We start from the raw sequence: 26,368 nt of genomic DNA on the forward strand, positions 1-26,368 counted from the left end.
GTCCGTCCACTGCTTAGGCAAAGGGTTTTCTTGGCTGATAAGTGTCCATCGCTCCCGGTGTCAGCCAGCTGCGCTTGCAAACTGTTTGATTTCGGGGGTTTTAGCAAATGCTCTCTCCATAGCACAAGTTACTTTCTCACTCATCGTTCAAACGGCACCTTCACCTTGAAGGGGCACTTGACGTGTGTTTATTTTTTGGACAAGATCTGCTCGGTAGCGTACTACTGACAGCAGCTGGTCATCAGCAAGCTTGCAAGGCTTGTCTTTTTGGAAAAGAAAACTTGAAGTTCAACAGGTCTTTTCAGCCCTTTGGCGCGAGATAAGCACAGATCTCCGTGTGGTACGAGGGATGTTCATCGTAGCTCCCGTCTCATTCCAGCGTATTGTGAAGAAGTCATTTACTGTTGAGAATAGACCATTTCTGTGTGAGAATATGTAAATAAGATGACAATAAATAGAAGTTCAACTGTTTGCTTCCTGCATCCCTGTGGATTGTCTTGCACAGCCCAACTTTGGAGACCACTGGCTAAGAAAACCCAAGTGAGGAATGATCTGGGTGTCCTCCGCTGGAGAGCGCGTTACAAGCCCAGAAGTCTTCAACCCCTGGTTTGGTACAAGTGACATCCCCCTCTCTGGATTAGTGATTTCAACATTCCTGACTTCATCGGGTATGTCTCCGCCTGTGAACCTTCCTTGAACTAGTGCTCCCACTTTGACCTGCTTCTCAGTGACTTTGTGCAGAGCTGGCAGCTCTCCGACGTTATTGAAGGTCTCTGGTTTCTGTAACCCAAGCCACCAATACAGCAATATCGATTTTAAAGTCACTGGGACAGGGCGTGAGATGAAATAAAGTCATTGGGACAGGGCACGAGCAGCATTTGCCTGCTGCTTCCCGGTGCCAGTTGAACTGGTGTGGGCCTCTTCATCTGGCGGATGGATGCTCCACTTGGGAGGTGGAATCACGTACTCAGCTCTTACCTGGGACCTAACTGAGGGAATCTTTCCATGACTGACTGTGCCAGGTAGCGCTGCATGTTTACTGTGACCTCGTGATCTAATTCCTCCTGAGCACTGTAATCTCTTTGCATCCATGGGTGTGAAGTGTGGAGCACCCTGCAGAGGCGGTGTTCCAGGTCTGCTCTCCCCAAAAAGCGCAATTCCCTTTGTGTGGAAAGGAAGGGGCTCACGAGGCAGCATCTTGTGTAAAGGCTTCGGTGAAAGGCTCTTCTCGAGAGGAAGCCTGAGTAAATGCTGCTGGGAGAGAGAGGTTCTTCCTGCAGTAAGGCCCAGCTGTGACTCCCGTAGGACAGAGGTGTGGCTGTGCCGGCGGCAATGCTGTAGCTCTCCCCAGCTGGGCTGTGGGATGGGCAGGAGAAGCCAAGTGTGCTCCCTGCAGCCCCGCTGCCCCTGGCCTGAGCTGGGGGAGGAAGGGGCATGGCCTCCCCAAGAGCTGTGAGGGACTGGTTTGGTTGGAGTGGCCCTGGGTGCTGGTGCAGCTCCTGGATTAGCCCCAGGGTGGCCTTTTGCTGGGTTTTGCTGAGTGCAGCGCTTGGGCCCGGGGCCTTTGGCTTTCCCGGGCTGGAGCCAAAACCTTCGTGTCCCCAAAGGCAACAACCCCCCCTGCTCCAGGTGTGGAGATGGCGACTGTGAGACTGTAGAGACAGGTCAAGGCAGCTGGGAAAGGTTTATTAGGGAGAAGAAGAGAATCCCCTGGCTGGGGTGCGGGGGCTGTTTGCAGGGGCAGGAGGTGTGACAGGGGGTGGTGAAGCCGTGGCTGGAGCAGGAGCCCCCTCCTGGGTGCCAGCGGGGCTGTGGCTGCAGTGGCGTTTGGGTGGGGGGGGACTGGCACTGCCCCTCGGGGCGGTTGTGCCGGCCCACAGCTCGGTGGGTGTGGAGCTGGTGGTTGCCGATGTCCGGGTGTCATTGTCCTCCTGCACAGCTCCCACCGCTGGCTGAGCCTCAGGGCGTTGTCTTCTTAGGTGGTCTTCCTCCATGTCGGGGCCCAGTGGGGGTGCAGCTGGGGCTCTCTTTCTGGCCCCAGCACTCTGCGTGAACATCGTGAGGAGGTTGGGGTCATCTCTGTTGAAGAGGGGGTTGTGGTAGAAGAGCAGCTACGGAATGCAAAGGAGAGGAGTTAGTTGCCATCACTGCAGGAAAGAGAAAGACAGAGGTCCCATAACTAAGCATCTGCACCAGAAAAGACAAACGTGGGTGGGTATGAAAAAGGGCTCTCCAGGGCATTTTAAACGCCAAGTTTTGGCTGAATCAAATGTTAGGATCGGGTTTTGTTAAGTAATAACCAGCCTTGTGTTTTGGGCTCTTGGGAGCAGAGAAGTGCAGGGTTTTCAAAGGCCTAAAAAGCGATGGAGAAAGCCATCCACCACTAGTTTCAGGCTCCTCAGAATGGAATGGACACGTTGGGAATAATGTGAGGCTGGCGTGTATCTTGTCAGCTGATGCCGCGAGAAGATTGAAATGTTTGGTGCAGCCAGATATGGAGCAAACACAAAAAAGGCTTGTTATGATGGGACTGTCTTCTGTTTCACAGGGTCAAAGCAAGCAGAAATAACCCAAATCCATTTTGTCAGCATTTCTGCTCCTCCGAAATCCTGCACCGAGAATTCCTGAAAATGACCTGTGAGCCAAAATCAGGCGATTTTCTCCCAGCCCCATCCTTGCTCCCTACCTTGAGAAGGTTTATTTTATCTGAAGGTGAACCTCTCCCCCTCTCCAACTGTCCCGAGGGTTCGCTCGTGTGCGGAGGACCTGACGTACCTTGCCCAGAGCAGGCCCTGCTGCTGCTAGTGCCTGCAGCTCCTCGATGGAGATGGAGATGAAGGAATCCCTCTCCATTTTGCAGAATCCATGGAGGTTGAGTTGGAGAACGAAGCCTCTCATGGACTCAGTTTCAAAGATCTTGTGGTGTCCCCTCCTGCCCAGCACTTCCGTTTGGAAGAGTTCTTTGGCGATGACGATGCAGTTGCCATCGTCGCCCCACCAGATGGACTGGAAGTGCTGGCTGTTGACAACCTCCCAGAGCTTCTGGAGGAAGAGCTGGCCTGAAGCCGGGCTGGTGTTAGCACAGATGTCTTCTAGGAGGAGATGGCATGTCATGGGGGCCTGGGAGTCACCCACAAAAGCTTGGAGGGCATTTCCTTCCGGGAGAGGCCCGGTGGCAGCGTCCCAAGATGCTCCCGTATCCCCTCCTGGACGGCTGGGACAGGGTGAAGCCGGCCACCAAGCTGACCCCTCAGGGTCGGAAGCCCAGGGTGTCTCTGGCGAAGGCGGCTCCATTTTAATTTGTTTTTTCATATCTTGGCTCACGTGTCCATCCATGGCCCTTTCTCTGACCGGTCTGGGTCGTGCTGGTCAGCAGAATGAAGGGCCCTGGTGCCAGGTGCCAACGTCACCGTGACGACTGTGCTGCATCCCAGTGACATGGCAGCCTGGCGCCTGTCTCCTGGCAACAGGAAGGGGAAAACAGAGGGAATTGCTAGAGAGCCCTGTTCCCTTCTCCTGGAGAGAGCCGTTTGGAGCCAAGGAGTGAGCGCAGCTGTCTTTGCTTTTGGCGTGTCCTGCCAGGCCAGTGCTGCGTCCTGTTGGCCCTGGGAGCTGGTGCCCAGGGAGGGATGGGGAAGGCCGCAGTGCTGGGCCTCCAAGTGTCCCGGAGCTGAAGTTTTTCCCTTGGGCACCTCCCCCCCGTGCAGAACTGCCCGTCCCCTCTTCTCTGGAATAAACCCGCCGTGTGATTTCAGTAGCGCTGCTTCTGTCGTGGTGTGCGTGTCCCCAGAGGATGCTCTGAGCTTTCAGCAGGCTCTGCGTGCTGCTCCCGAGAATGAGCTGGAAATGAAACAGCACCGAAATCTCTTTTGCAATTGAAATAAACTGTTGCACCAGGTCAGTGCAAGTTCTTTGATTATTTCATGCAAAGCCATAGTGCAGCCCCGTGCTGTGCCTGGGGTAAAGCCATCCTGCAGCTGATCATCCCGCAGTTTCGGAGTCAATGAAGAATTTTTTCATTCCTGTAGGGACTTTTTGAGTGTCGCCAGTGGAGAGTGGTAAACGGCCGCTCTGCTCCACGCTGCCTTTTGCTGATGGCAGAGAAGAGCTTCAAGCAGCACATTTACCTCCCCGGAGGGTGACATGCAATGGAAAACACCAGTGTGTAAAACGACTGCTGCAGGGGGAGTCTCGCTCCAAAAACTCAGCTTTTAAGTGTGAAAAAGGGGGAGTTAAGCATCATACCATCATTTTGGGGCATTTTCTGGGTCCTGGGGGGCGAGGAGGCGAGCGGTGGGGTGGGGACATTGCCCAAGGTCGCAGGGGGCTCCTCTACAACTGCCTGTGCTTTTAGAAGAGCAAACCTCTTTGAAATTAAAACTCAGCCTGTGTTAGCAGCTAAATTTGCCTGGACATATTATGCCATTTTATCCCGCCTACAACCCCTCGCACCGAGACCTCCCTTAGGCAAGAGCAAACCAAGAAGCCTACGAGATGTAACCCGTGATAAAGTCCTTGCCAGCATCTCCCCTCTGCTCTCCCATCACTGTTTAAACCCCCCAGTATTTTGCATTTTCATTATCCCCGCAGCAAAGGCGCCAGCGTTGGAGACAGAGCAGCATCATGTGCCCCAGCACTTTCCTGATCGACAAATAAAGTGGGGAAAAAAGGAAGAAAAGGACGTTGAGATCGTTAAGAGCACTATTAAGCATGACATAAACCAGAGAAATTAATGCAGAGCTTTTATCCCCCTTGTTTATTTGACTCAACAATAAAACCTATCAAGCTTTAGAGAACTCTCTCACTTTCACAAAATGTTCCTGAGCGTTTACTCCTACACCAGGGCACGAAGGAATAAATAATTAAATTTAACTCTACTTGTCAAATGAGAGGGATCGCGGTTGGAAATCCAGCTGCTGGCGTTGCACATACATGGTATTAATTCGGGGGGGGGGTGGGGGGGTTTTTCTTAGTGGGGTGGTGGCTGCTAAAGCTGAAATGTTCCCGCGAGCATCTGCTGGGGTTTGGTACAGTTTAGGCATCTGATGTGTCGACTGAAATGATAAAAATAAGTCCCCAAAATGGCATTTCGGGATCTGCAAGAGGGATGTGGTTGCTCACCGGCAGGAATGAGGAATGGCTGAGCGTGGCCAGGGATGGGGGGTGTCCCCAGGGAGGGGGGACGCCGTGGGGGACTCCTGAGCGCCCCTGGGTGTGGGGACCCCCATCCCTGCCTGCCGTTGGGGGACGAGGAGCCCATCAGTGTCTGGCAGTTTAGGAAGAGGGCAGCCCGCCAGCCCCTGACGTAGAGGGGACCCCGTAAGTACCTTGGCACATGGGGGACCCCCACCAGTGCCTGGCATGTGGGGAAGGGGGACCCCACGAGTCCCCTGACCCACGGGAAGGAGAACTCCCACCACTGCCGTGCACATGGGGAAGGGGGACCCCCACCAGAGCCCCGACCCCCGGGAAGGCAGACCCCGTGTATGGGGAGGGGGGACCCAGCTCATGGCCTCTTCATCAGGCGAGTGGGGACCCCACAAGCCTCCTGACACATGGGGGGCGCCCACTAGTGCCCCGCAGATGGGGTACGGGGGAGCGGTACAACCCCCCCATATGGGACAGGGGGACCCCCCCTCCCTGCCACGGGTACGGGGAGGACGGGGCCCACCGACCCGCTGTCACCCAGTGGACTCCCGACAGCGGCGCGGCCCCTTTAAGAGCCGCGAGGCTGTCCGGGGGGGGCGTGGCTTTCCGTATGACGTATGACCCCGTCTCGCTCCCCGGCCTCTCCCTGCGCGGCGTCGTGACGTTACGCCGCCGTCTCGCCCCGCCCTCGGCGCGCGCGCTCCGCCGCCGGTGCAGCCCCGCCCCCGCGGGCCGCCCCCCCCCCTCCCCTTTCCCCCCCCCCCCGGCCCTGCCGGGCGCGATGCCGCGGGTCTACATCGGCCGCCTCAGCTACCAGGCGCGGGAGCGGGACGTGGAGCGGTTCTTCAAGGGCTACGGCAAGATCCTGGAGGTGGATCTCAAGAACGGGTGAGCGCGGCCCGGCCCGGCCCCTCCTGCCGCCCGTCGGCGGAGCGCGGCCCGGCCCGGCCCCGGGCGGCGGCCGTGAGGGGCGGGCGGGACGGCCGGGTCCCCCGGGGAGGGGGGGCGAGCAGGACGCCTGGGTCCCCGCCGGGCACCTGAAGGCCTTTGGGGGAGGGCAGGGCCCCTGGGTCCCTGTGGCGATGGGGGGAGGACGCCTGGGTTCCCATGGCAACGGGGGGAGGGGGGGGGGGGGGGGGGCAGGACTCTTGGGCCTCTGTGGCAAAGGGGGGGCAGGACGCCTGGGTCCCCCGGGGTGGGGGGGTGGTAGGACGCCTGGGTTCCTATGACAACGGGGGGGGGGGGGGGCAGGACCCCTGGGTCCCCGGGGGGGGGGGGTTGGAGGACGCCTGGGTTCCCATGGTAACGGGGGGGGCCAGAACGCCTGGGCCTCTATGGGAGTTCCTGTTTCAGTTATTGGGGGGCAGGGGGCGGAGGAGGTGTCACAGGTTGCCCAGTGCCCCCAGGATGAGCACCCAAGGGTGAGCCAGGCTGTGCCCTGGGACACCACCTGCCCTCCAAAAAAACCCCACCCTTTGGGGGGGGGGGGGGCAGAGTGTGTGTGTGTCCCCCCCCCCTCTTTGCAGGCACCGTTGCAGCAGCAGAGTCTGTTCTGGGACCCCCGGGGTGGGAGGGGCAGTGGCATCAGCCGGTGGGGTGTCCTGCCCCCCCAAAGCCCCGCTGAAGCCCGGGCGTACGGTGTGTGCTCTTACCTGTGTGCTGTTCCAGCAACTGACCCCTTCCTGCCTCTGGAGGGTTTGGATCCTGCTCCACCAGGACTTGCCCAAGACATTCAAGTGTGGATTTTTCAAGAGAAAACAAATTACTATTTTTGGTGTGGTTTTTTTTTCCCCAACACTTAAAGCCCCGCGAGTGTTGGCGCCTTTACTTTTTACAAGAAACCCAACTTGAAGTCTTGCTTAGGAAGGCTGAGTGGAATATGGATTTTATTATTATTAGCCAGGAGACACAGTTACTAATTTCACTTTAGAAGTGGAGGAGAGGAATTTCTTGTAAAAGTTGGTCTTGAGCGTATTAAAAGAAAAGGCTCATTAACGCTGGTTGTACTGGTAGGAGGACATATAACAGGTTTATAAGATGAATAAAATCCGTTGTTAAAACAAACAAGTGTGCATGTGTCAGTGTTTTAACCAACGCAGCTTCAGGTGGTTTTGAAGATTGCCCATAACTGAGATATCTGAGCGCTCTGTTTTCCAGTCCCGCTGTGTAGCCTTGAAAGTGTTGGGGGGGCACTTTTCCAGTTGCTGTTTAAAGCCTCCAGATCAAATATTTCTGTTTTGTAGACAGATGCTGGAAAAAACCCCCTCGACTTTTTCTTAGCAGATGTAGAACCGCCAAGTTACGTGGCTGATATGGCTAACAGACTTGTCATCTTCCTTTTATTGAAAAATAACTACCAAGGACCAGCCCTACAATCCCAGCTCGGCATTTAGAAATCGTCTGTGGGGAGGTGGTGTGGGTGAGGGAGCTGACTTACAGGTGTGCTTGAGCAGCCTCAGCTTGTGGCATCTGAAGTATGAACAGTAACAGGTACAGAGGGGAGGAGGGCACAGCCTGCTTGTACCTAAAATTCAGGTGCAAACACTTTATTCCAGAGCTAAAGTCATTTTCGTAACTTCACTTGGGGGAGACAGAGTTCAAAAGTTGCAGATAATGGAAGGACTACAGGAAACTTCAGATAATGTAATTGAGTTGTCATTCACCTTGCTGTTTGCTGCTTCTGTAGCAGATTGCTTTGGTCGTGGGTTAGATAGAGCTCAGTCTGTATTTCTGGGATTAACTCAACAATTTAATTCCTTTTTTTTTAGTTTTATATTCTGAAGGTCTTTCAACAGTCTACTGCTGGTTTGTAGTTAAATTCTGGTTTGACAGAAAATTTACTCGAGCTCTCAGGTTCTGTGTCTCTTTCCTTGGGAGAGCCTCACGCTGCACTTTTGCCGGGGTCCTCTGCGGTTTGCTTTGTTCACCCGTGATCCTTTCTCCACAACTTATTTTTAGTAGTGCTTAGCCAATGATTAAAAATTACCACACAGTGTTTGACTTGAGAGATTCTTTCAGTTTCTTCTGGAAACTTGTGGGCTATCTTCCACGCTCAGCTGGCAGGAGATTAGCTGTTCGGTGTTTTAGCGGTTAAGCTGAAATGCTTGAGCAAGAGGATGAAACTGCAATGTGATACAGTGGAGTCCTAAAAGCTTAGCTGGGTCTCGCTTGCTGCTAATTGTAATTTAAGCTTGCAACTCAAAGGCCTAAAGCAATGTTTACCTGAAAGAAGGATGGGAAAATAAAAATCCGGTTTCTGTAGGAGTTGCCATTTCTAATTGTATGCTCATAGCTTTCATATTATGTTTTCCTACTCAGAACTGCATTGACAACCAGAGCTATGCATGGCAGTAGTGTCTGTATTAAGTGACCAGAAAATTGGACTTTTCAGCCTGCTTTTTTTATCTTCTGAAAGCATGCTAAAAGCTAGCTGTAATAACTTAAGAGCTGCAAGCTTTTCATTGATGAGGAAACTAATCTGCAATCTATCTTCAAAAATAGTTCTACCTGTGTATTTACCTGTCCTGCATCACCCCGACCAGCTTCCCAGAATTCACAGCTTCATCCTTGTAAAATATTTGCAAGACAGAGGGATGTAACTTCTCCAACAGACTGAGGAACACAGGTCAAAACTAAAAGCTTCAAACTTCAGTTCTTCCATCTAGCTAGGTTCAAAGTCTCTATTTGTTGCTCGGAGAGAAGTGATTTGATATCCCTGCACCATCCCCACCAAAACATTTAATGCCCAGTAACTTTAATTAGAGCAGTTGGTACTAAAAACAAGTCAAGTTGGTGTGACAGCATAATGATACCCAGTATACCTAGATAATGGTAAGGTGACCTGCTAATGAGTTGTTTTTTAATTCCAGTGGATTTGCAGATTTTTTTTTTTTTCTTTGCTAATGTTAGGGTGAATAAGGTGAGGGTTTAATTTCTTTTTGCTTTAAGGTGTTCAATTGTGCGAGAAGACCAGAGATTCTCAGCAACGTTTGTCATTAGTGCCGAAACTTAAAAGAATCACTACCAAATCTTACGTTTTAGTCAAGTATTGAAATTCAAATATTTTTTGAGGTTGTAACTTCAGCGACTCATTTATGTGTGTTTTGTTTCAAGCGGCCTGAAGATGCTTTTCCTCGCTAACGCCCCGCTCCTGGCTGTTCCTCGGCGCAGGAGGGCTGGCAGCAGAGTGCTGCCTGCGGCCCTGCCTGGCTGCGGGGCGAGCAGCCCGAGTGGATCGCGAGCGAGCCGTCTACACGTTGATGTGCAGGAGAGTTTTTTAGGGCTGGAAGCGTTGTATTCTTTATTCCGAACAAAGCTGAAGCCAGGAATCCGTTTTTCATACGTTTCCTCCTCTGCGGCTGCTCGTGTCGATGCCTGCTTGCCCCAACCTCACTCAGCCAGAGACGCGGGAGGAACGGTGGAGGTGCCGTGAGCTCGTTTTGAGAGCATCTGTCCGTACGAAGCAATTGCATAATATGAAATTCAATGAGCTGCCAAACTATCGATTTGTTGAGAGGAGAGCGGGGCGAGAGTTGCAGGTCCCTCTTTGTTGGGAACCTGCAAAGCAGCTGCTGAATCGACCCTGCAGCCGCAGGTCAAGCTCAGCCGGATTGCCACCCACCTAAACTTCATGGATTTCTGGCCTGTGTTGGCAACGGGCAGGGAGAGCAGCTTTGAGGTCCTTCTTGGTGCAGAGGACCTGTGCTTTTGGGCTCCAGCACCAGCTGTTGATGAGTAGTGGGATAAAATTGGCTCGTGGGGAATGTCACAGAGGCAGACTTTGTGCTGGTGGGCTGGTGTGGAGAGGGGCTGCAGAGCCAGCTGGGAGGATCCAGTGGGCTTCAAAAGCGACGCAGGGGGGGGAGCAGCTGAAGGGAGGAGAAGAATGAGGGTCTGCCTTTTATTTCAGGTATTAAGCAATTTTAGAAAATTGCACTTTTCACTTTGGATTTACAAACCAAAAAGAAACCTTTTAGGAGGCTTAGTCTATTGGAATTGCTTGGGATAAGGACATACTCCTGTAGCTTTTTCCTTTTTTGATACATGAACAGAAAATGGTGTAGCTTCACATTCACTGAAGTAAACTGCATTGACATTTTTAGTAAGTAGTTTTATGCCACATATGAAGTAGTGATAGTAGAATTTAAAAGAAGATTTACTTGCAGTGCTGTCATCACAGCAGGTTCAGATTGCTGTAGTTAAGGCTGTGTCAGCAGTTGTGGCTTTCCGTGGTGTAAAACTGTGCTTCTGAAGGTTTTTTTATTCATGTTTTTAGGTCGTATGGTGCAATATTATACATATTTAAGAGGTGGATCAGTATTACTTTCATTTATGAGTGATACGAGGTATGATTTTTAGTATTCTTTAAATGCAAGTAATCTCAAGGTTCTATGAGCTTGCTTGTTTGTCTTAAAGAAATTAGAAGTTTCTTCTTGCAACTTTTGCTTTTTCCTTTTCCATCAGAGTAATATCTTATTGTAAGGGCTACTTGCATTTTACATATTCCCAGATGAAAAAGACGAACAGCATGGGGTAAATGAGAAGCGTTTCCTTTTGCAATGAGCAAAGAGAAGAGCCCAGCGTTAATGCTTTCCATCACGGTTTGGCCAGACAAAGTCCTGTTGATGTAGGACCATCTTGGGAGCAAATTCCCATGGGAGGCCAAGCAGAGGAACTGGTGTCAGCCCAGTGGTGCTGGGCAGCGAGGCGCTGCCGGAGGTGCTGTGGTTTGTCTGGTGGGCGATACGGGTGACCGAGTGCCCCTCAAGCAACTTCTTTCTGGCTGCACTTCTGGGAAGAACAAGTTCAGTGCTGTGCTCTGATTGAATTCAGATATTCCTCCATTATTCTAGCTTCAAATGTCTGGGTATTTATTGTCTTGAAAGTGCTGGCATGTATGAGGCACTTCACCTTGTAACTAACAGCTTTTAGGGTGAGATCTCATTTAAACGTTTGCACTCGCTTGGTCTATTTTTGGAATTGAAGGGAAGAAAGTTACAGTTTGAATGGTTTTATAATGACTGTAATTGTTATAAATCAATCGTGCTTGTTTCTTCCTTGAAACTACAGCACTTGCATGCAAAAAGCAGCCACCTTATTTGTGGTGTTTGAAGTCATTCTGAAGTATTTCATGAATACAGGTACCATTACACAGCAAAGCTGGTAGCGCCATGGTTGGGGGAGGTAGTGAGAAAGCTTAAAAATGGAGTGATCTGAAAGGGGAGGCCAGCGGTTTTGTATCAGGGCTTTGTTCTTCTGGATTATTTAAAACACCAGCACTCACAAAAATTTCCCCCTGTGGCTTGCAAAGACCCAAGTTTAGGATTATGTGTTTGCCTATAGCAGCCGGAGAGTTCTCCCGGTTGTGCACGGGGCTGCAGCATCCGCAGCTATTGCCTGGGCGACTCTGGAGCCTGGATCCAGTAACTGAAGGAGAAGGGATTTCAACTGCATGTAGACTCTGAACTCCCAATAAACAGCACTCTGGTGCTTTTTGGCCTCTTCTCCTGACCCGTTGGGATAACGGACATCTCCACAGTATTGGTTTTAAACAGGTGTTTAACTCTTGTCAAGTTAGAAATTAGCAGACTTGAGTTTTGCTTCAGTGCATTTGCTTTGCAATCATAAGCAAGTCACCAGCTTGTCCCTGAGCACCAGCTGTAAGAAATTATTTAAAAACCCTACGCTCGGTCTTCTGGGATCTCTAGCCAACAGGAATTAGGCACTTGCAGCAGCCTGACGTTGGCACTGATGCCTGTAGCACCTCTGAAGATTAAACTGAAAACGCTGGCTTTAACTTCAGGCAAGCAGTGGTCTGCAAGCTTTTCTGTGTTGTGTGCATTTTTGGTAATAGGAAACTGATGCCAAAATGTTCATTTGAATGTTGAAATTAAGCATTATATATTTTTTTCAATATGTATCCTTCCTTTTGAGCTTGATCTGCCCATGACTTCCAAGTCTTGAGCAAGGCTAGTGCAGCAGAGTTTTTCAAACACTAAACTTTGTTCTTCTCTGGACCTGCAGCCCGTGCTGCCCTTGCAAGGCCCCTTGGCTGCAGGGGCACTCTTCTTTTGCCGAGAGCACTTGTTCCTCATTACTGTTGCTGGATTTTATGTCCCTTAACAAGGTCTGGACTCGCCATGCTCTCCAGGATGCTAGGTTATCGGAAATAGAGTGGGCATAAAACACTCCCTCAGCAGTATGTGGTAATCTGCAAGTATCTCAGTAGGTGGAAGATCTCTCCTGTTGCATGAGCACGTTGCTTTTCTCACCCAAACCATCAGTACTGTCCGCAGTCAAGGGTAAAATGAGTCTGATTAAAACAAAATCCCTTTTCCTGACCTGTCTTTATATTTTCTTTCTTGTTGGACCTTTCATGCAGGGTGTACAGACCGCTTGTGTTTGCAGAGATGAACGAGTATTTCCATTTGACGTGTAGGAGTTAAGATAGCTTCGTAATAGAACCAGGAATGAACCCAGCACTCTTCAAAAATCAGGATAAATCCTAATCCGTGGAAGATATATACTGTAATATCTGTCAGATGCTATTTCAGCCTCACTGCCGTTGAGCAAATTTATTGAATAAAGCAGCATAGCACCATATTTAGTGGCCCTGAACCTTTCGGTAGCCATCACGCAAGCGATGCCCAGCTGAAGGACAGCATGCGGAGGGGCACGTTCTCGGGGCTCTGCAGAAACCCGCTGTGGGATGCGGGTTGGTTTTGAGCACAGGTACCTCGGGTTCAGTTCTTTCCGAGTGATTCTTTTTCTCCCTCCTCTCTCTAGGTACGGCTTTGTTGAGTTTGATGATCTGCGAGATGCAGACGATGCTGTTTATGAGCTAAATGGTAAAGATCTTTGTGGGGAGAGAGTGATCGTTGAGCATGCCAGAGGCCCACGTCGTGACAGCAGTTACGGTTCTGGACGCAGTAAGCACTAATATGCATTTGTATCCGTGACTTATTTTAAATAAAACATTTTTTGCTCATTTTTTAAAAAAAGTAATTTTAAAAGAAAATTCTATGAAGTTGTGAATAGTGTTCTGTAACTGTAAATGTAACTTGATCTGAATATTTATTAACTTGTTTGTTGTATTAAACTATTTTAATTGATAAATTAATAAACAGAATTTCTTGTACCATTTTTATTATTATCATTTCGTTTAACTATTTGAATGGTTTATTTGCAATGTGATGTTTAACATAGATTTAACAAAGACCTCAATGTTTTAATTAAAAGAGTCCTTTGAGGCTAAGATGACTGCCCGTTCCATTTGCTGACCTTGGGTTACCTTTCCATGAGTGGCTCTTTGACCTTTGTGGCCCTTGGCTGACCAAAAAAGGAAGCCATGTGACGACCGCAACCTTTTCCTATTAGACCCGGGTGGTGAGGATCCCAAGGGTTAGAGACAGATGAGATTAATCTGAAATAGGTGCCTGAAAAGCTTTATTCATGTCAGATATTCAGAAAGCCTTTAAGCAATGTAAGTAACATTAGTAAACTGGCTTAATTTGGTTTCTTCTTTCAAACTGTTTTAAAAATAACTTAAATTTAATTGCATGTTAATCGTAGCACAATTATAATTATGTGCGTTGTTTTAATGATGTGCTTGTAGTAAATTTTTTTAATGCTTTGAATCTTTGTAACATTTTATACAAGGGGGATTGAGCGAGACTAGCGGGTGGGTGAATTCTTAATGTGTTTGCGAACATACGGGGCAGAACAGTTTTCGTCGGGGATGTAGAGCGAGCGCTCCATTTCCCTAGCTGAAGTACTGCTGTCTGCTTGTCACCTCCTAAAGGTGGATATGGTTATAGAAGAAGCGGAAGAGATAAGTACGGTCCTCCTACCCGTACAGAATACAGATTGATTGTGGAAAATTTGTCAAGCCGCTGCAGTTGGCAAGATCTTAAGGTATGGGGCCCCTTTCTTTACCCTCTCTCTATTAAAGAGCACAAAGGGTAAAAAAATTAGCTTCCGTTTCAACGAGGAGAACTGGTATACACCTGTGTTCTTGACTCCAACTTGTTAATAAGTCTGCGTGCTCATATGCACACAAGTAGATTTTGGAAGTAATACGTGCGTTGTCAGTATGGAAGTGTATTTGCATATATGAAATCATTAATGCCATGTTGGGAGTTGCACCTGCAGACTTGGTGTCACTGGACAGTGGGAGGATAACTTTCTTCCTTAACACAAACCAACATCACGTACAGGTGTGTTTTATCTTTAAGCCCTGACAAAACAGACTTCAATCACGCCAGTGGTAGGATTCACTAGAGATGGAGGACTTTGCCCTTGTCACTTTGTATTTTACTCATCAACTTGTAAGATGCTAGAGCTATTTGGAAGAGATAGCATCATTCTTACACAGTCCCCGTTAAGAATTTCCATGTAAAGCTGTTTTAAAGAGAGTTTCAGGGAAAGGATGCTTCCAGAATGAGCAATCATGCAAAACCTCTGCCCAAAGCTAGTATTTTCTTAAGTTCAAAGGATGGAACATGATTCTCAGCAGTGGAAGTGTTGGGTAACACTGTGTAGCCCACAGTACCTCTGAGTCTGCTGGAGGTGAAGTGTTGACTCACGATTATCGGCATCGTGGATTGAGGGGGGCAGGACAAGGAGCAGAATTTCTATAGTAGGTGCAAAAAGTGTTTCCTTGTCAAACTTAGCAGCAATGGTTAAAAACACTTGTTCTTACAGGAACACTTTCTTTTATGGTTCTCTTTTAAGGATGTGTAAAATTTGTTCTAAACAAACTTTGATGTAGTAGAAACTGGTCTGTAATTGAATATGTAACACTAGTTCAGGTACGTACTGAGATTCTTCAAATGTCTTTTGCTGTTAATGCTTCACCCATCAATAGCTTGTCTTTGCTTCTGGTATTAAAAATTGTAAGTAGAGCATGGCATGATTAACCCTCTACTGGATGCATTGCTTTTTTTGAATAGCTTTCATTTCAGTGAAATGGGAGCTTGGGAGACGGGAGTAGCTGGGTTGAAACCAGAGTGAACTGGAGTTCTGTGCCCCGTTTCCATTGCAGCCGAAGTCCACAGCGGCCCTGTCTGACTGCTTGCCCAAAGCAGGGCAGAGTGGCCCTCCCTGATAAACAGAGGGATTTAGTAATTGAAACAGAGAAGCCAGGAAGCATGAAGTGGGAGAATAAATTGAGCTTTTACTTGTGTGGGGGTGTTTTTCCTGCAGAATGAGATATGTTACCTAGGTGGAGATGAAGGGAAGAAGGGATGAAGGGAAGTCTGCTTGTCTTCTTGCCTCTTCATATTCAACCTTTATCACCTTTCCCAGGTTACCTTTGAAAACGTGATTTAGAGAGCAAGCATTTTCTTTCTTTAATCACTTTTGTAATTTGAAATTCATAGCCCAGAGCATATTTGATATTAGCCTCAAGATGGGAGACCTTAAATTATCGTTTGGCTCAAAACTATCAACGCCACCTTGGCTCTAAGACACAAACTCTGTGAAAGCACAGTGTGTTATTTGGCTTGCTCAGAAACCTTGGTGTTAGCACTACAAATGCTGTTTGTTAAACCCCTTGCTGACATCCGTGTGAATAGAAGAGGCTAAGTGAGCGTCGTTGCAGAAATGAACAGGGTGAGCCTGGAAGCCTGACTCTGGATTTGAGGCAATGGCTATTCTGTCCTCTTCCTCTAGGATTATATGCGTCAGGCAGGGGAAGTGACATATGCAGATGCACACAAAGGAAGGAAAAATGAAGGTGTGATTGAGTTCAAATCCTATTCTGACATGAAAAGAGCCCTTGAAAAGCTGGACGGGACAGAAGTAAATGGCAGAAAGATTAGATTAGTGGAAGACAGACCTGGATCGAGACGGCGCCGCTCTTACTCCAGAAGCCGAAGCCATTCGAGGTACGTCTCTTTATAATGTAGCTCAGGCTGATTACGTGAACATACAGCAGGTTCCAAAACACCTTGGAAGGGTTCAGTGTTCACAGTAAATCTAGTTTTGGAGAATGTATTAGTTACCTGCAAGTAACCAAGGGAAATGAGGGCTCTGCTCAGAGGTGTCCTCCTTGGTGAGGGTGTGTATCCCCGGGCGCAACGCCTGGCAGCGTGCTGGGCCTCGCCGTCTTGCGGGAGGGGCTGGGTGGCAGGTGGAGCTGTGGATACAGAGTGAAACAGAAGGTGCTTTTAGCACTTTGGCTCTGAACACTGTGTTCTGCTAGAAGCACCAGGACTAACAGTTCTGTCTCCGCTTGGAAACCCCTCGATCTTGTATGATTGAGAGAACAGCTTCAGCACGCAACACCCAAGTATTTTCCCTTTTCCATTCTGGGGTAGAACTTGGTGTTGCAAGAAGACTCAAACTTCTACTGTTCGTAGAGCAGCTTGCTTATGAAACCAAAGCCTGCAGTTAAAGCTTTATCCTAGTGTCTCACTGTATTCAAACTCTGACTTGATTGGGAAGGTGATTCTCGCTTCCTTATCCTAAATAAGGTTGCATATTTTTCTTCCAGATTTAGAACCCTGGTCGCTTCCAGACATGGCAGCAGGGGACGAGCAGTGGGGAGAAGGGATCTTTAAGTTTGTAACTGTATTGCGTAATGCTCTTACCGTTCAGTTGCTTGAAAGGTGCTTTAAATGGAGTTTTACCCACAGGGGACCAGGGAATCACAAGCTCTCCGTAGGCATGTGCTAATGTTAAGCTGCTTGGTTTTGTTCCAGGTCTCGCTCTCGAAGCAGACATTCTCATAAGAGCAGGAGCCGCAGTGCCAGTAGTAGTCGCTCCAAGAGTAGATCAAGATCCAGGTATGTCTTTGTGTTGGAAGAAGTGGGGGCTACCCGCTTAAATGAGAAGCATCCTCTTAAATTTGCAGTAGGAACACTGTTTGTTTTTTCTTTTCCCCGCTGTATTACGCACACTAAGTGCTCGTCCAATCCAGGCCGCACTAAAGTGGAGCTGTCTGTTGCCTTTGCACTTCCAGGTCTGTGTCCCGTTCCAGAAGCAAGAGCCGTAGTCGAAGCAAGAGCCGTAGCAGAGGCCAAAAAGAGAAAAGCAGGACTCCAAGTAAAGAGGATAAAAGTAGGAGCCGCAGCAGGAGTGCAGAGAAATCCCGAAACAAAAGTAAAGATAAATCTGAGGGCACTCTCCATAACAGTGATGAGAAAGCAAAGAGCAGGAGCCGCAGCAAGGAAAAGAGTAGGAGCAGGAGTGGGAGTAAGGACAGGGGAGAGGCGAGGGAGAGCATGAGGAGTAGGAGCAAGGAGAAGAGTAGAAGCAAAGACAGGGAGAAGAGCATTAGCAAGGCTAGAAGCAGGAGCAAGAGCAGGGATGAGAGTAGGAGCAGGAGCCACAGTAAGGATAAAAGGAAAAGTAGGAAGAGAAGCAGGGATGACAGCAGGAGCAGAAGCAGGAGCCGCAGCAAGAGTGAGAAAAGCAAGAGGCGCAGCAAGCGAGACAGCAAACCAAGTAGCAAGAAGAAAAGGAAGGACAGCCACGAGCGGTCCAGGTCAGCCTCCAAAGAAAAGGAGCATCTAAAATCAGATTCTGACAAAAAGGAGGCCAAAGGTGAGGGTGAGGATGCAGCTGCACGTCGGGTGTCTCGCTCCAGGTCTAGGTCGATTTCCAAGTCAAAACCAAATGTCAAATCAGATTCTCGTTCCAGGTCTAAATCTGTCTCAAAGCCTAGGTCCCGGTCCAAGTCTAGATCTAGGTCTGCCTCTAGGTCACACTCCCGATCGCGGTCAAGGTCTCGCTCCAGATCCTAACCTTGCTGCAACCACGCTTGGAACGGTCGGAAAAATCTTTTGTACATGTTTAGTAGTTGTAGCGCAAGTGATTGAAGTAGAAAACATGTCGATGCTGTATATTTTTAACAACGCTGATGGTATGTCTGTCATTGTTAACTGCAGTGCTCCCTCCCTGCAATGTTCTCTGGTGCAAGGCTGTTCAGCTCATTTTCTATCCTATAGAAAGGTTCTCTTTAAATATAACTCTTCCCAGAGCCCCAAAACTGCCCTGTTTTCCAGCAAGAGCCTTGCAGAGAACGAGCACTGCACCTTGGTGGGTTTATGAGATTGCAGTGATGACTGATAGGTAGGTATGACGGCTTCAACAGTCTTTGCCCTTGAATTGATGCCCTTTGATGTATGCCATTTAGTGGAAGTGCTAAGTCTTAAGTTTCATACTACTTCTGTTTCATATTTTTTGGACTTACAAAGTTGTGAATAGCACAGTCAAAAGGAAAAATAAACATAGGTACTTGCAGTAATCCATAGGGAAAAGAAGTATAGTTCCATATTCTGGTATTGTGACAATATCCTTGTTTTATATTAAATTTTTTTATTTTATTTTTCCCTGTCTTGCAAAGTACAGTGATTCCTGTTTCCATGAAATTTGAATAAAGACTATTTTTGCTTGATGACATTTGGTGGTGGTTACATGAAGTCGTGTTGTGATTGTCAGTGTTTTATATCGGTCGGTGTAAGCTTGAATTGGCAGAAGAGTTACTCACAGAGAATGGGTTCTCGGTTTTGAAAGCCACTTAATATTAAACATAGTCATGACACTCCAATAGAATCCAGTTAAAATAGCTCATTTCTCTAGAAACACTTAGGGTGTTGTTTGGAGCTTTAACGTTGCAATAAGGAGAATAATACAGAAAAACGAACCAGAAGCAATAATGAATGTGACAAGCCTGTTCTCCACTGTCTGTATAAATGAAATGCAGTGAGCTTCAGCTTCCGTAATTCAGGGAAGAAAATTTTTCATCCACTTAACTCACTCAAGTCAGCTGAAATAATTGTTTGTCCCACAACATTTTACGCATCGTACAGCTGATGCTAGAGGTAAGCGTGGCTGGCGTGAAAGCTGCTTTCCTGCTCTTTGCTTTATTTTGTAGATCATCAGTTCAGTTGTTTCCCCTTTCACGCTGCTGGCCTTTCTTACAGTACCTTTGGGAAATGAAGGGGAACGAAGCACAAGGCCTTTGTAGGGGTATTTCTAGTCTAGCCGCTCAGCAGGGGAATGCGGAGCCGTCCCAGCTGTTTACTTCTGGTGGTTCTTTGATTTTGTGATCCCTGATGGTGAGTTTGGGGTTTCAGTCATGAACCAGGACTTTCTAAATAGGATGGTGTTAGTCTGACCTGGGTGGGATGAGGATGTTACAGACTTCAACAGCATGAACGAGCCTTTGCTCTGGGCACTGTGCAGCAGCCAGTATTTGTCTTAATGGCCTCAAAAAACGCGGGGGGAAATTGTAGCTTGGGGATTTCCAGTCACGGATTGGAGGTTCAGTTCGTGTATGGCCCTTTTCTGGAAGGGAGCTGCTGTACAGAAACCCCCTCTGCTCTGAATTTACAGTGCCCAGACAGGCTCTGCCATCTGACTGCACTTCCCTAGCACTCGCTTTCCCAGGCCAGCTTCTCTCGCTACACCCAGAGCAATTTGGAGTTGAGGCTGGAGCCTCAGCTTGCCTCTTCTCAGCATATTTCCCAGTTTTTCCTCCTAACAAAAAAACTATGCTTGGGGGAACCTTTATAAAAGAAAAAAGGTGCAGGATGTGCTTCTGAGGAGCTCTGGGCTTGGAAACAGAGTGGGGGGAGCTGCTCTACGGCGTGTCCCCAGCATCCCTGCGGACGTGGGGAGGAAGGAGGGCAGCTTCCAGCAGGAGTGATGTAGATGTTCCTGAGTAATATCCCAATTTTAGACTCGGGCCATTAGCAAACTGCTCAAACTGAACTTTCCACAAGCTCTTCTATTGCACAGGTGGCTTTGAATGAAGAACTGATGTCCGCAGCACCCTGTTCTGCCTTCCAGCAATGTCCCAAAAAATAAAAGGCAAAATGTACTTTGTGAGTTCTTACTTGGTCTGGGGGAAAAAAAAAAAAAGGTTAGTTACAGCTTTATCAAAAACTTTTCTTTAGCAAATTTCAAACTGCTAACAATACTTATGACAGCAGTTCTCGCAGCTAGATGTTAACTTCATAGGTGCAAGTAATTCTGTATAATTTGATCATTTGAAACTTGTACTGCTGTATTAAAAAGATGAAAGGGCGATAGAGCATAAGAGTTGCTTTCAACACAAAATATTTCCATAGAGTTTAAGAGGGGTCAGGGCTTGGTGAGTGGCTCAGACTTATCAAATGTCGTATTACTACAGCAGCATGAGAAAGCTCTGCAGAAGTGATATTTAATTTCTTTAGAAGGAAAAGCCTTTTTCAGCTATATGTATTTAGTGCTTTAACATCTTAGGATCTCATAATAACATTTCTAATCCCTTTTGCTGCTTAATCTTAGTACAGAAACAAACCAGGCTAGCCAAGATGTTTGCTAATAGGGTATAATTAGCTGAAAATACCTTCAAGAAAATCTGCAAATGATATAAAGTCTAGGCTAAAACTTTAAAAAGTGACTCTGGCTTTTGCTGTCTGGCTGCCAAGGCTGCTCCTAATGAAGTGAGCGTGGTTTTAGTGAGCCTTTTGGGAGAAATATTTCTTCCTTAAATACCTGAAGACAGGCCTTTGGAGATGGAGGTACATGGAAAACTTCTGGCTGAGGTGTAAATTTTCATTGTGCGCAGTAAGGGACGTTCCCTGCAATGGGAAAGACAAAAATCCTTCGAGGTTGTGTGTGTGAGCACCTTGGGTGATGCCCAAGGTCCGGAGCCAGCGCTCACCCTGCGGGGAGGTTTCTGTGTGTGAATAGAGCATTAGTGTGGGTTTTTTTTATATAATTGTTGTGAGTTTTCTGCTTTCGGTCCTGCCATTTTCAAAGCAGGTGATTGATTGTTGCAAGCAAATTATTGAGGGGTAGAAAAAACAAGTTTTAATTAAAAAAAACCCCAAACCCAAACATTTAAGAGCTGGGCAGCCTGAGATCAGTGCCTGTTTGCCCAAGTCTCTGCTGCTGTATCAGGGGGAGCCTTGGGCTTATCCTTATGGGGGCAGCTCTTCACAAAATCACTGAAGTATTTACAGATGCACCTAGAGCACCTATTTGAAAGAACTAGAATTTCAGTAAGAATTTTAATTTCTGGATTTTAGTAAGAATTTGGTCACCTACCAGAGACAGGGTCTTCTGCAAAGCCCAGGGTTGCTAAACTGCACTTCAGGCTCCCACTACCTCAACCAAGCCTTGCTCCGAGGCTGTGATCCAGCTGGATTTGTCCTCAACACGAGTAACCCCAGTGAACACCTGAGACTCTTCTCATGCTTGACACAAATACTGTGCTTAAGCACTTGCTACATTTGGGTCTGCACCCTCATGCGCTTCGGTTTACCCCTAAATGGGCCCAGATCTAAGCAGAGGCTGCAGTGATGGAGTGAGCCCAGCAGCAGCCTTACCCCCATCCCCAGGGCAAGCTGCTTGCTCAGCCTGCTGAGTCCTTTTTTTGGCTGGATTGAGGCTGCCACATCTCTGACTGCTCACGTGAAGTTACAAACAAAGCCAGGAACCTGGCTGTGCCACCACACGCACCTGATGCAGCTACAGTTTGTGCTGGGCACTGGCTCAGAAAGGATGTGGTAGGAGCAACGCGGGGAGATCATCCTCCTGAAGAGGAGATTTCATCAGCTGCAACCATCAGGAAGGTGAAAAATTAAACCCTCACCCAAGCTTTGGGCTCTGGCCCTTCCTTGGGCATCGAATACCCCAGTGCCTTCCTGCAGGAAGGTCCCAGGGGTGGCAGCAGGACCAGCAAGCGGCTCAGTTGGGGCTGTGTCCCCATGTGTCCTGCTCTGAGGGGACCTGATGATGCTCCCGTGGGGTGGATGTGACAGGGAGGCTACAGCTGTCCCAAAATGTGCTGAGCTAAGCCAACCCCAACTCCCTTGCCTGCTCCCTCTCAGCTGGGGCTTCTCCTGTCGCTAAGGCAGGCAGCGAAGGCAGCCTTTAGCAACGTGAGCTTTAAAGCAGGATTTAGCACAGAAAAGGGGTTGCTGCCACTGATTACAGAAGATATAGAAGTTTGTATTAAGAAAACAAAAGGCACTATTTTCTCCACCGCCTGCCTCTGACGGGTGGGTGACTCCAGTTGCCAAGTCCCTGGGGATTCCCCACAGCCTCCTTGTGCCCTGAGCTGGCCAGGGGCTGTGTGGGAATGGGCTCCTCCAAGCAAACAGCTGTGGCCCCCATCACAGCCCCATGGCCCCAGCTGGAGGCTGAGATGATGATGGTTGTTGCCTTCAGCCTCTCTGCCTGCGGGTGCTGGTGGGCTCTGTGGGCTGGCCTGGGGGTCCTCGAGCCTCTCTTGGTCCCTGTGTCCCCATCTTGGCTGTGATCCCAGCATCTCTGCTGCTTTCCCAGGACTGAGACTCCCCAAAAATATCCCTGCAGGCTGCTGACAGCTGAGATGCTCCAATATCCAGGATGCTCCAAGTCTCATCCTGAGAGCACACCCCTCCGTCACCAACCCACCAGCACGTTTGCCCCTTCCCTGCCCCAAGAGAGCTGCTTTGGGCTACAAAGCCCTCAAGTACCATGAGGTCTCCAGCCCAGGGGGTGGCCCATCCACTCATTGTCCCTGAATCCCCAGCAATCAGCGTTTTAAAACAGCAAAACAGCAGCACCAAACATCAAAAATCTTTATTCCCACCACCCCCAGCTTGGGGGATGCCACAGTTCATGCAGAGCTGTCCCCCATGGCAGAAAACAGCCTGCTGTAATCCAGGTGAGAGATGCCTCATTCCCGAGCATTTTGGGTGCATTATGTGAAATTCTTACCTGAATTTGGCAGCTTTGGGAGGTGACATCTGGCAGGACAGCACCAGCAGTGAGCATGTTGGGAGTCTCTTTCTTTTTTCTTTCCTCATTCCACCCGTGCTCGATGTTTTGTCCAAGAGAAAAGGGAGACTATTTGAGACATGTCTGGAAAGTAGAAAAAAATACTAACACAGACATTCCCATGTCATATTCTCCTTTTGCTGCACAATCCCAGGTGCCTTGGAGGGGCAGGGGTGATGTGAAGCCTCAGCCCACTGCCTGCACAGAGCGTGCCTCAGTTTCCCTACCTGTAGGATGGAAATATTGACTTGGGTCTGTCTGCTCTCAGGGTGACGGGCATCTGCCTGCTCTTGGGTGATGGGTGTCACCACTTCCCCACCAACCCTTTGCAGGAGCGCTGCGATGTTTTACTACCCAGTGCAGTGAAAGACCTAGGGAAGGGTGACCACCCCGTGAGCGTGCTCATCCTCCCCGGCAGGCGCTACGGTTTTCAACCCAGGTACCTTTTGGCACCAGATGCGTGGCCTGGGGTGTCAGAGCAGGAATTTCCACAGTAAGGACATTCTGGGGCATCTTATTACCAATAATTAGGCTGAAGCATCCTAAGTGTCCCCCACGGCAGGGCAGCAATCCCACCAGGTCTCTGCAGCAGTGTGGGTCGCTGTGCCCGGCGGTCACCTGCCGCCGGTGCTGCCACGGGCAGTGATGGGCACGTGCCTCAGCCGGGTCCCTGCTGTATAATTTAATGTTCATTTCTGTCTCACGGTGTCTGAACGTCACTGAGTGAGTCTCCCCCACTAATTTTGCATCAAAGTGCAGGTTTTGCGTCAAAACCTTCAGCTCATGTGGCTCACTGGTGCTGGTACTTAAGTGTATCCCAGCCTGGAGCTGCTGCAATCACGGTGCTGCACAACGGGCTCGTGAAACTGCAGGGACTTAACTGACAGCAGTTGTGACGCCAGTGCAATAATGGTAATAAGAATAATAAATAATAATAATATTGCATGGCCAGAGAGGAAGAATCAGTCTGCAATAGTACTGCAATATTTCCAAGCAATACTTCCGTTTGAATAACTAAATACAATAGAGAAGACACCTTCAGGATGGAGGTATCTACCCAGATGCACTGAAAGAGAGTCCTAAAATCTGATTTAGGGTGGGGAGACACGTCTCACGGGAAATGCAACCTGTACACGAGCTCTGAGGAGGGAAAGGATAAATTTGTGTGGCAGGCACAGGGCGGGCTCCGTCCTGAAACAATCGGTCAAAGCAGGGGGATAAAAGGGTGAGAAGCTCAAAACAGGGATCTCTCAACAAAACTTAAATTCATGCAACTAAAACCAAAATATGAGTCTAAATAAATATGTATAGTTATTTATAACTCTTTCGGCTCCTCACCATCCCCTGGATCTAGCAAGTAAACCTGCATCTGGCACGTGCTTAAACACCGGCCACGAGCATCTGCAGAATTAGGCTTGTAACGGGAACTTGCTGATGCAGATGAGGCGAAAAATGTATTTGTTTTCTGACTAATTTTAAAGACGGGTATTTTATGTGCTCCACTCAAAGGATGAAGAATATTATGATGTCTATTTCAAATGAGCCATTTCAAATCTCATTTATTATTTTCCTGAAATCCCATTCCATTTAAGTTGTCACAGCTTGGGGCCCGCTCGTGCTCCTTCCGCACTTACTATGGCAAAAAAAAACCCCAAAGCCTCATTAAAAAAACCTACCACCAGTTCTTTTATTGTTTCAAAATTCAAATACAAAGGAAAATAACATTCTCAGATGAGAAGAAAAACAAGTTTAACAAATGCAGAGAAGAGGGGAAAATATTTCATACGAATCCATCAGCGAGGGAGGCAGCGCGGTGCAGTGGTCCGTCGCGGTCACGAGCCGCTGGGTGCCGGCGGTAATAGCGATTCCATCTCCATTTCCCAAATCTCCCTCAATGAGCTTTAATGCCCCACGGACGTGCCCAGCTTCGTCCAAGCGGCTCACGGAGACCAGCACCGGGCATGGGGCTGTGCTCAGGGACCCACGCCTGCACCGCTCCCAGTGCCCCACGGACCCATGCCTGCCAGTGGCCCAGTCCCAGTTCATCCCCATCCCAGTGCCAGCTCCATCCCAGTTCATCCCCATCCCAGTGCCAGCCCTGTCCCAGTGCCTCCCCATCCCAAGTGCCAGCCCTGCCCCAGTTCATCCCCATCCCAGTGCCTCCCTCTCCCAGTGCCAGCTCCGTCCCAGTTCATCCCCATCCCAGTACCAGCCCTGTCCCTGTGCCTTCCCATCCAAGAGCCAGCTCCGTCGCAGTTCATCCCCATCCCAGTGACTCCCTCTCCCAGTGCCAGCTCCGTCGCAGTTCATCTCCATCCCAGTGTCTCCCCGTCCCAGTTCACCCCCCCCCCCAGTGACTCCCCGTCCCAGTTCACCCCCCCCAGTGACTCCCCGTCCCAGTTCATCCCCATCCCAGTGCCAGCCCTGTCCCAGTGCCTCCCCATCCCAAGTGCCAGCCCTGCCCCAGTTCATCCCCATCCCAGTGCCTCCCTCTCCCAGTGCCAGCTCCGTCCCAGTTCATCCCCATCCCAGTGCCAGCCCTGTCCCAGTGCCTCCCCATCCCAAGTGCCAGCCCTGCCCCAGTTCATCCCCATCCCAGTGACTCCCTGTCCCAGCACCAGCTCCGTCCCAGTTCATCGCCATCTGTGATTCCCCGTCCCAGTGACTTCCTCTCCCCGTGCCAGCTCCATCCCAGTTCATCCCCATCTGTCCCAGTGTCTCTGTCCCAGTGCCAGCCCTGCCCCAGTTCACCCCCACCCCAGTGCCTGCCTGTCCCAGCGTCAGCCTCGTTCCAGTGCCCGTCCCAGTGATCCCAGTGCCTCCCTGTCCCAGTTCATCCCCATCCCAGCGCCAGCCCCGTCCCAGTTCATCCCCGTCCCAGCGCCTTCCAGTCCCCATCCCCATCCCAGTTCCCCGTCCCGCCCTGCCCCCAGCGCCGCCTCAGCCGGGGACGGGGCCGGGGCCGGCGCGGAGCGGAGCGGGACCGCCGCGCATGCGCCCCGCCCTCCCGCGGGACCGCCGGGGCACTAATTGTTGCCGGAGTTAAAGAGAAAAAGACCCGGTACGCGAGAGAGGCACCGGGCGGCCGGGCCGGGGTGAGTGGGGGCGGCGGGGGACACGGCGGGAGCGCGGGAAGCCGCCGGCCGCCATCTTGTGGCGGGGGGCGGCGGGGCCGGGCCGGGCCGCTTCGCTTCGCCGTGACGGAGCGGCCCGGCCCGTCTCGGCCCCGGGGTCTGTGAGGGGAAATGGCGCCTCTGGGGTGAGGGGCAGCCCCGCGTCCCCTCACAGCTCGACCCCCGGCGGGGACGGGCCCCTCTCTGGGGGTCTCCTCCCCGCAGGGTGCTGAGGAAACCCCTCAGGGTTCCCCTCAGCGTAAAGCTCCCGGTTGGGAGGGGAAAGTGTATTTTAAACCACTGAAAAGGGGAAAGTCCACTATAAAGCTCAGCTAAAGACGCGTTCA

At 49.7% G+C, this 26,368-nt stretch overlaps 2 protein-coding genes across 5 annotated transcripts in view; both read left to right on the plus strand.

The window, feature by feature from the left end:
• The first annotated feature begins 5,903 nt into the window (after positions 1-5,903).
• SRSF4 (serine and arginine rich splicing factor 4) lies at positions 5,904-18,550 on the plus strand. Of its 2 annotated transcripts, XM_074894293.1 has the most exons (6): positions 5,904-6,036; positions 12,934-13,076; positions 13,949-14,061; positions 15,820-16,034; positions 16,851-16,934; positions 17,111-18,550. In XM_074894293.1, the coding sequence occupies exons 1-6, from the start codon at positions 5,930-5,932 to the stop codon at positions 17,892-17,894; spliced, it is 1,446 nt and encodes a 481-aa protein (XP_074750394.1). In that variant the 5' UTR covers positions 5,904-5,929; the 3' UTR covers positions 17,895-18,550. The 2 variants fall into 2 exon arrangements, with proteins under 2 accessions (XP_074750394.1, XP_074750395.1); XM_074894294.1 differs by lacking the exons at positions 5,904-6,036; positions 12,934-13,076 and adding an exon at positions 13,436-13,630.
• Positions 18,551-25,918: 7,368 nt separating this feature from the next.
• LOC141954668 (lethal(3)malignant brain tumor-like protein 3) overlaps positions 25,919-26,368 on the plus strand; it is a 51,974-nt gene continuing 51,524 nt past the window's right edge. The window contains exon 1 of one of the 3 annotated variants that reach the window (XM_074894388.1): positions 25,919-26,003. The gene's annotated coding sequence lies outside the window, so the exon portion shown is untranslated. The remainder of the gene's footprint in view (positions 26,004-26,368) is intronic. The other 2 variants (XM_074894394.1, XM_074894391.1) reach the window with 2 other exon arrangements.

The sequence above is a fragment of the Strix uralensis genome, chromosome 25 (assembly GCF_047716275.1).
Source record: "Strix uralensis isolate ZFMK-TIS-50842 chromosome 25, bStrUra1, whole genome shotgun sequence".
NCBI classification, from domain to species: Eukaryota; Metazoa; Chordata; class Aves; order Strigiformes; family Strigidae; genus Strix; species Strix uralensis.

What these genes read in the sequence shown, in the direction of transcription:
- SRSF4 (XM_074894293.1), top strand. Translation starts at nt 5,930, where the DNA reads ATGCCGCGGGTCTACATCGGCCGCCTCAGCTACCAGGCGCGGGAGCGG. An exon ending in GAGGTGGATCTCAAGAACGG is followed by an intron (nt 6,037 to 12,933) that starts GTGAGCGCGGCC and finishes TCCTCTCTCTAG; the next exon opens with GTACGGCTTTGTTGAGTTTG. An exon ending in AAGAGTAGATCAAGATCCAG is followed by an intron (nt 16,935 to 17,110) that starts GTATGTCTTTGT and finishes TTGCACTTCCAG; the next exon opens with GTCTGTGTCCCGTTCCAGAA.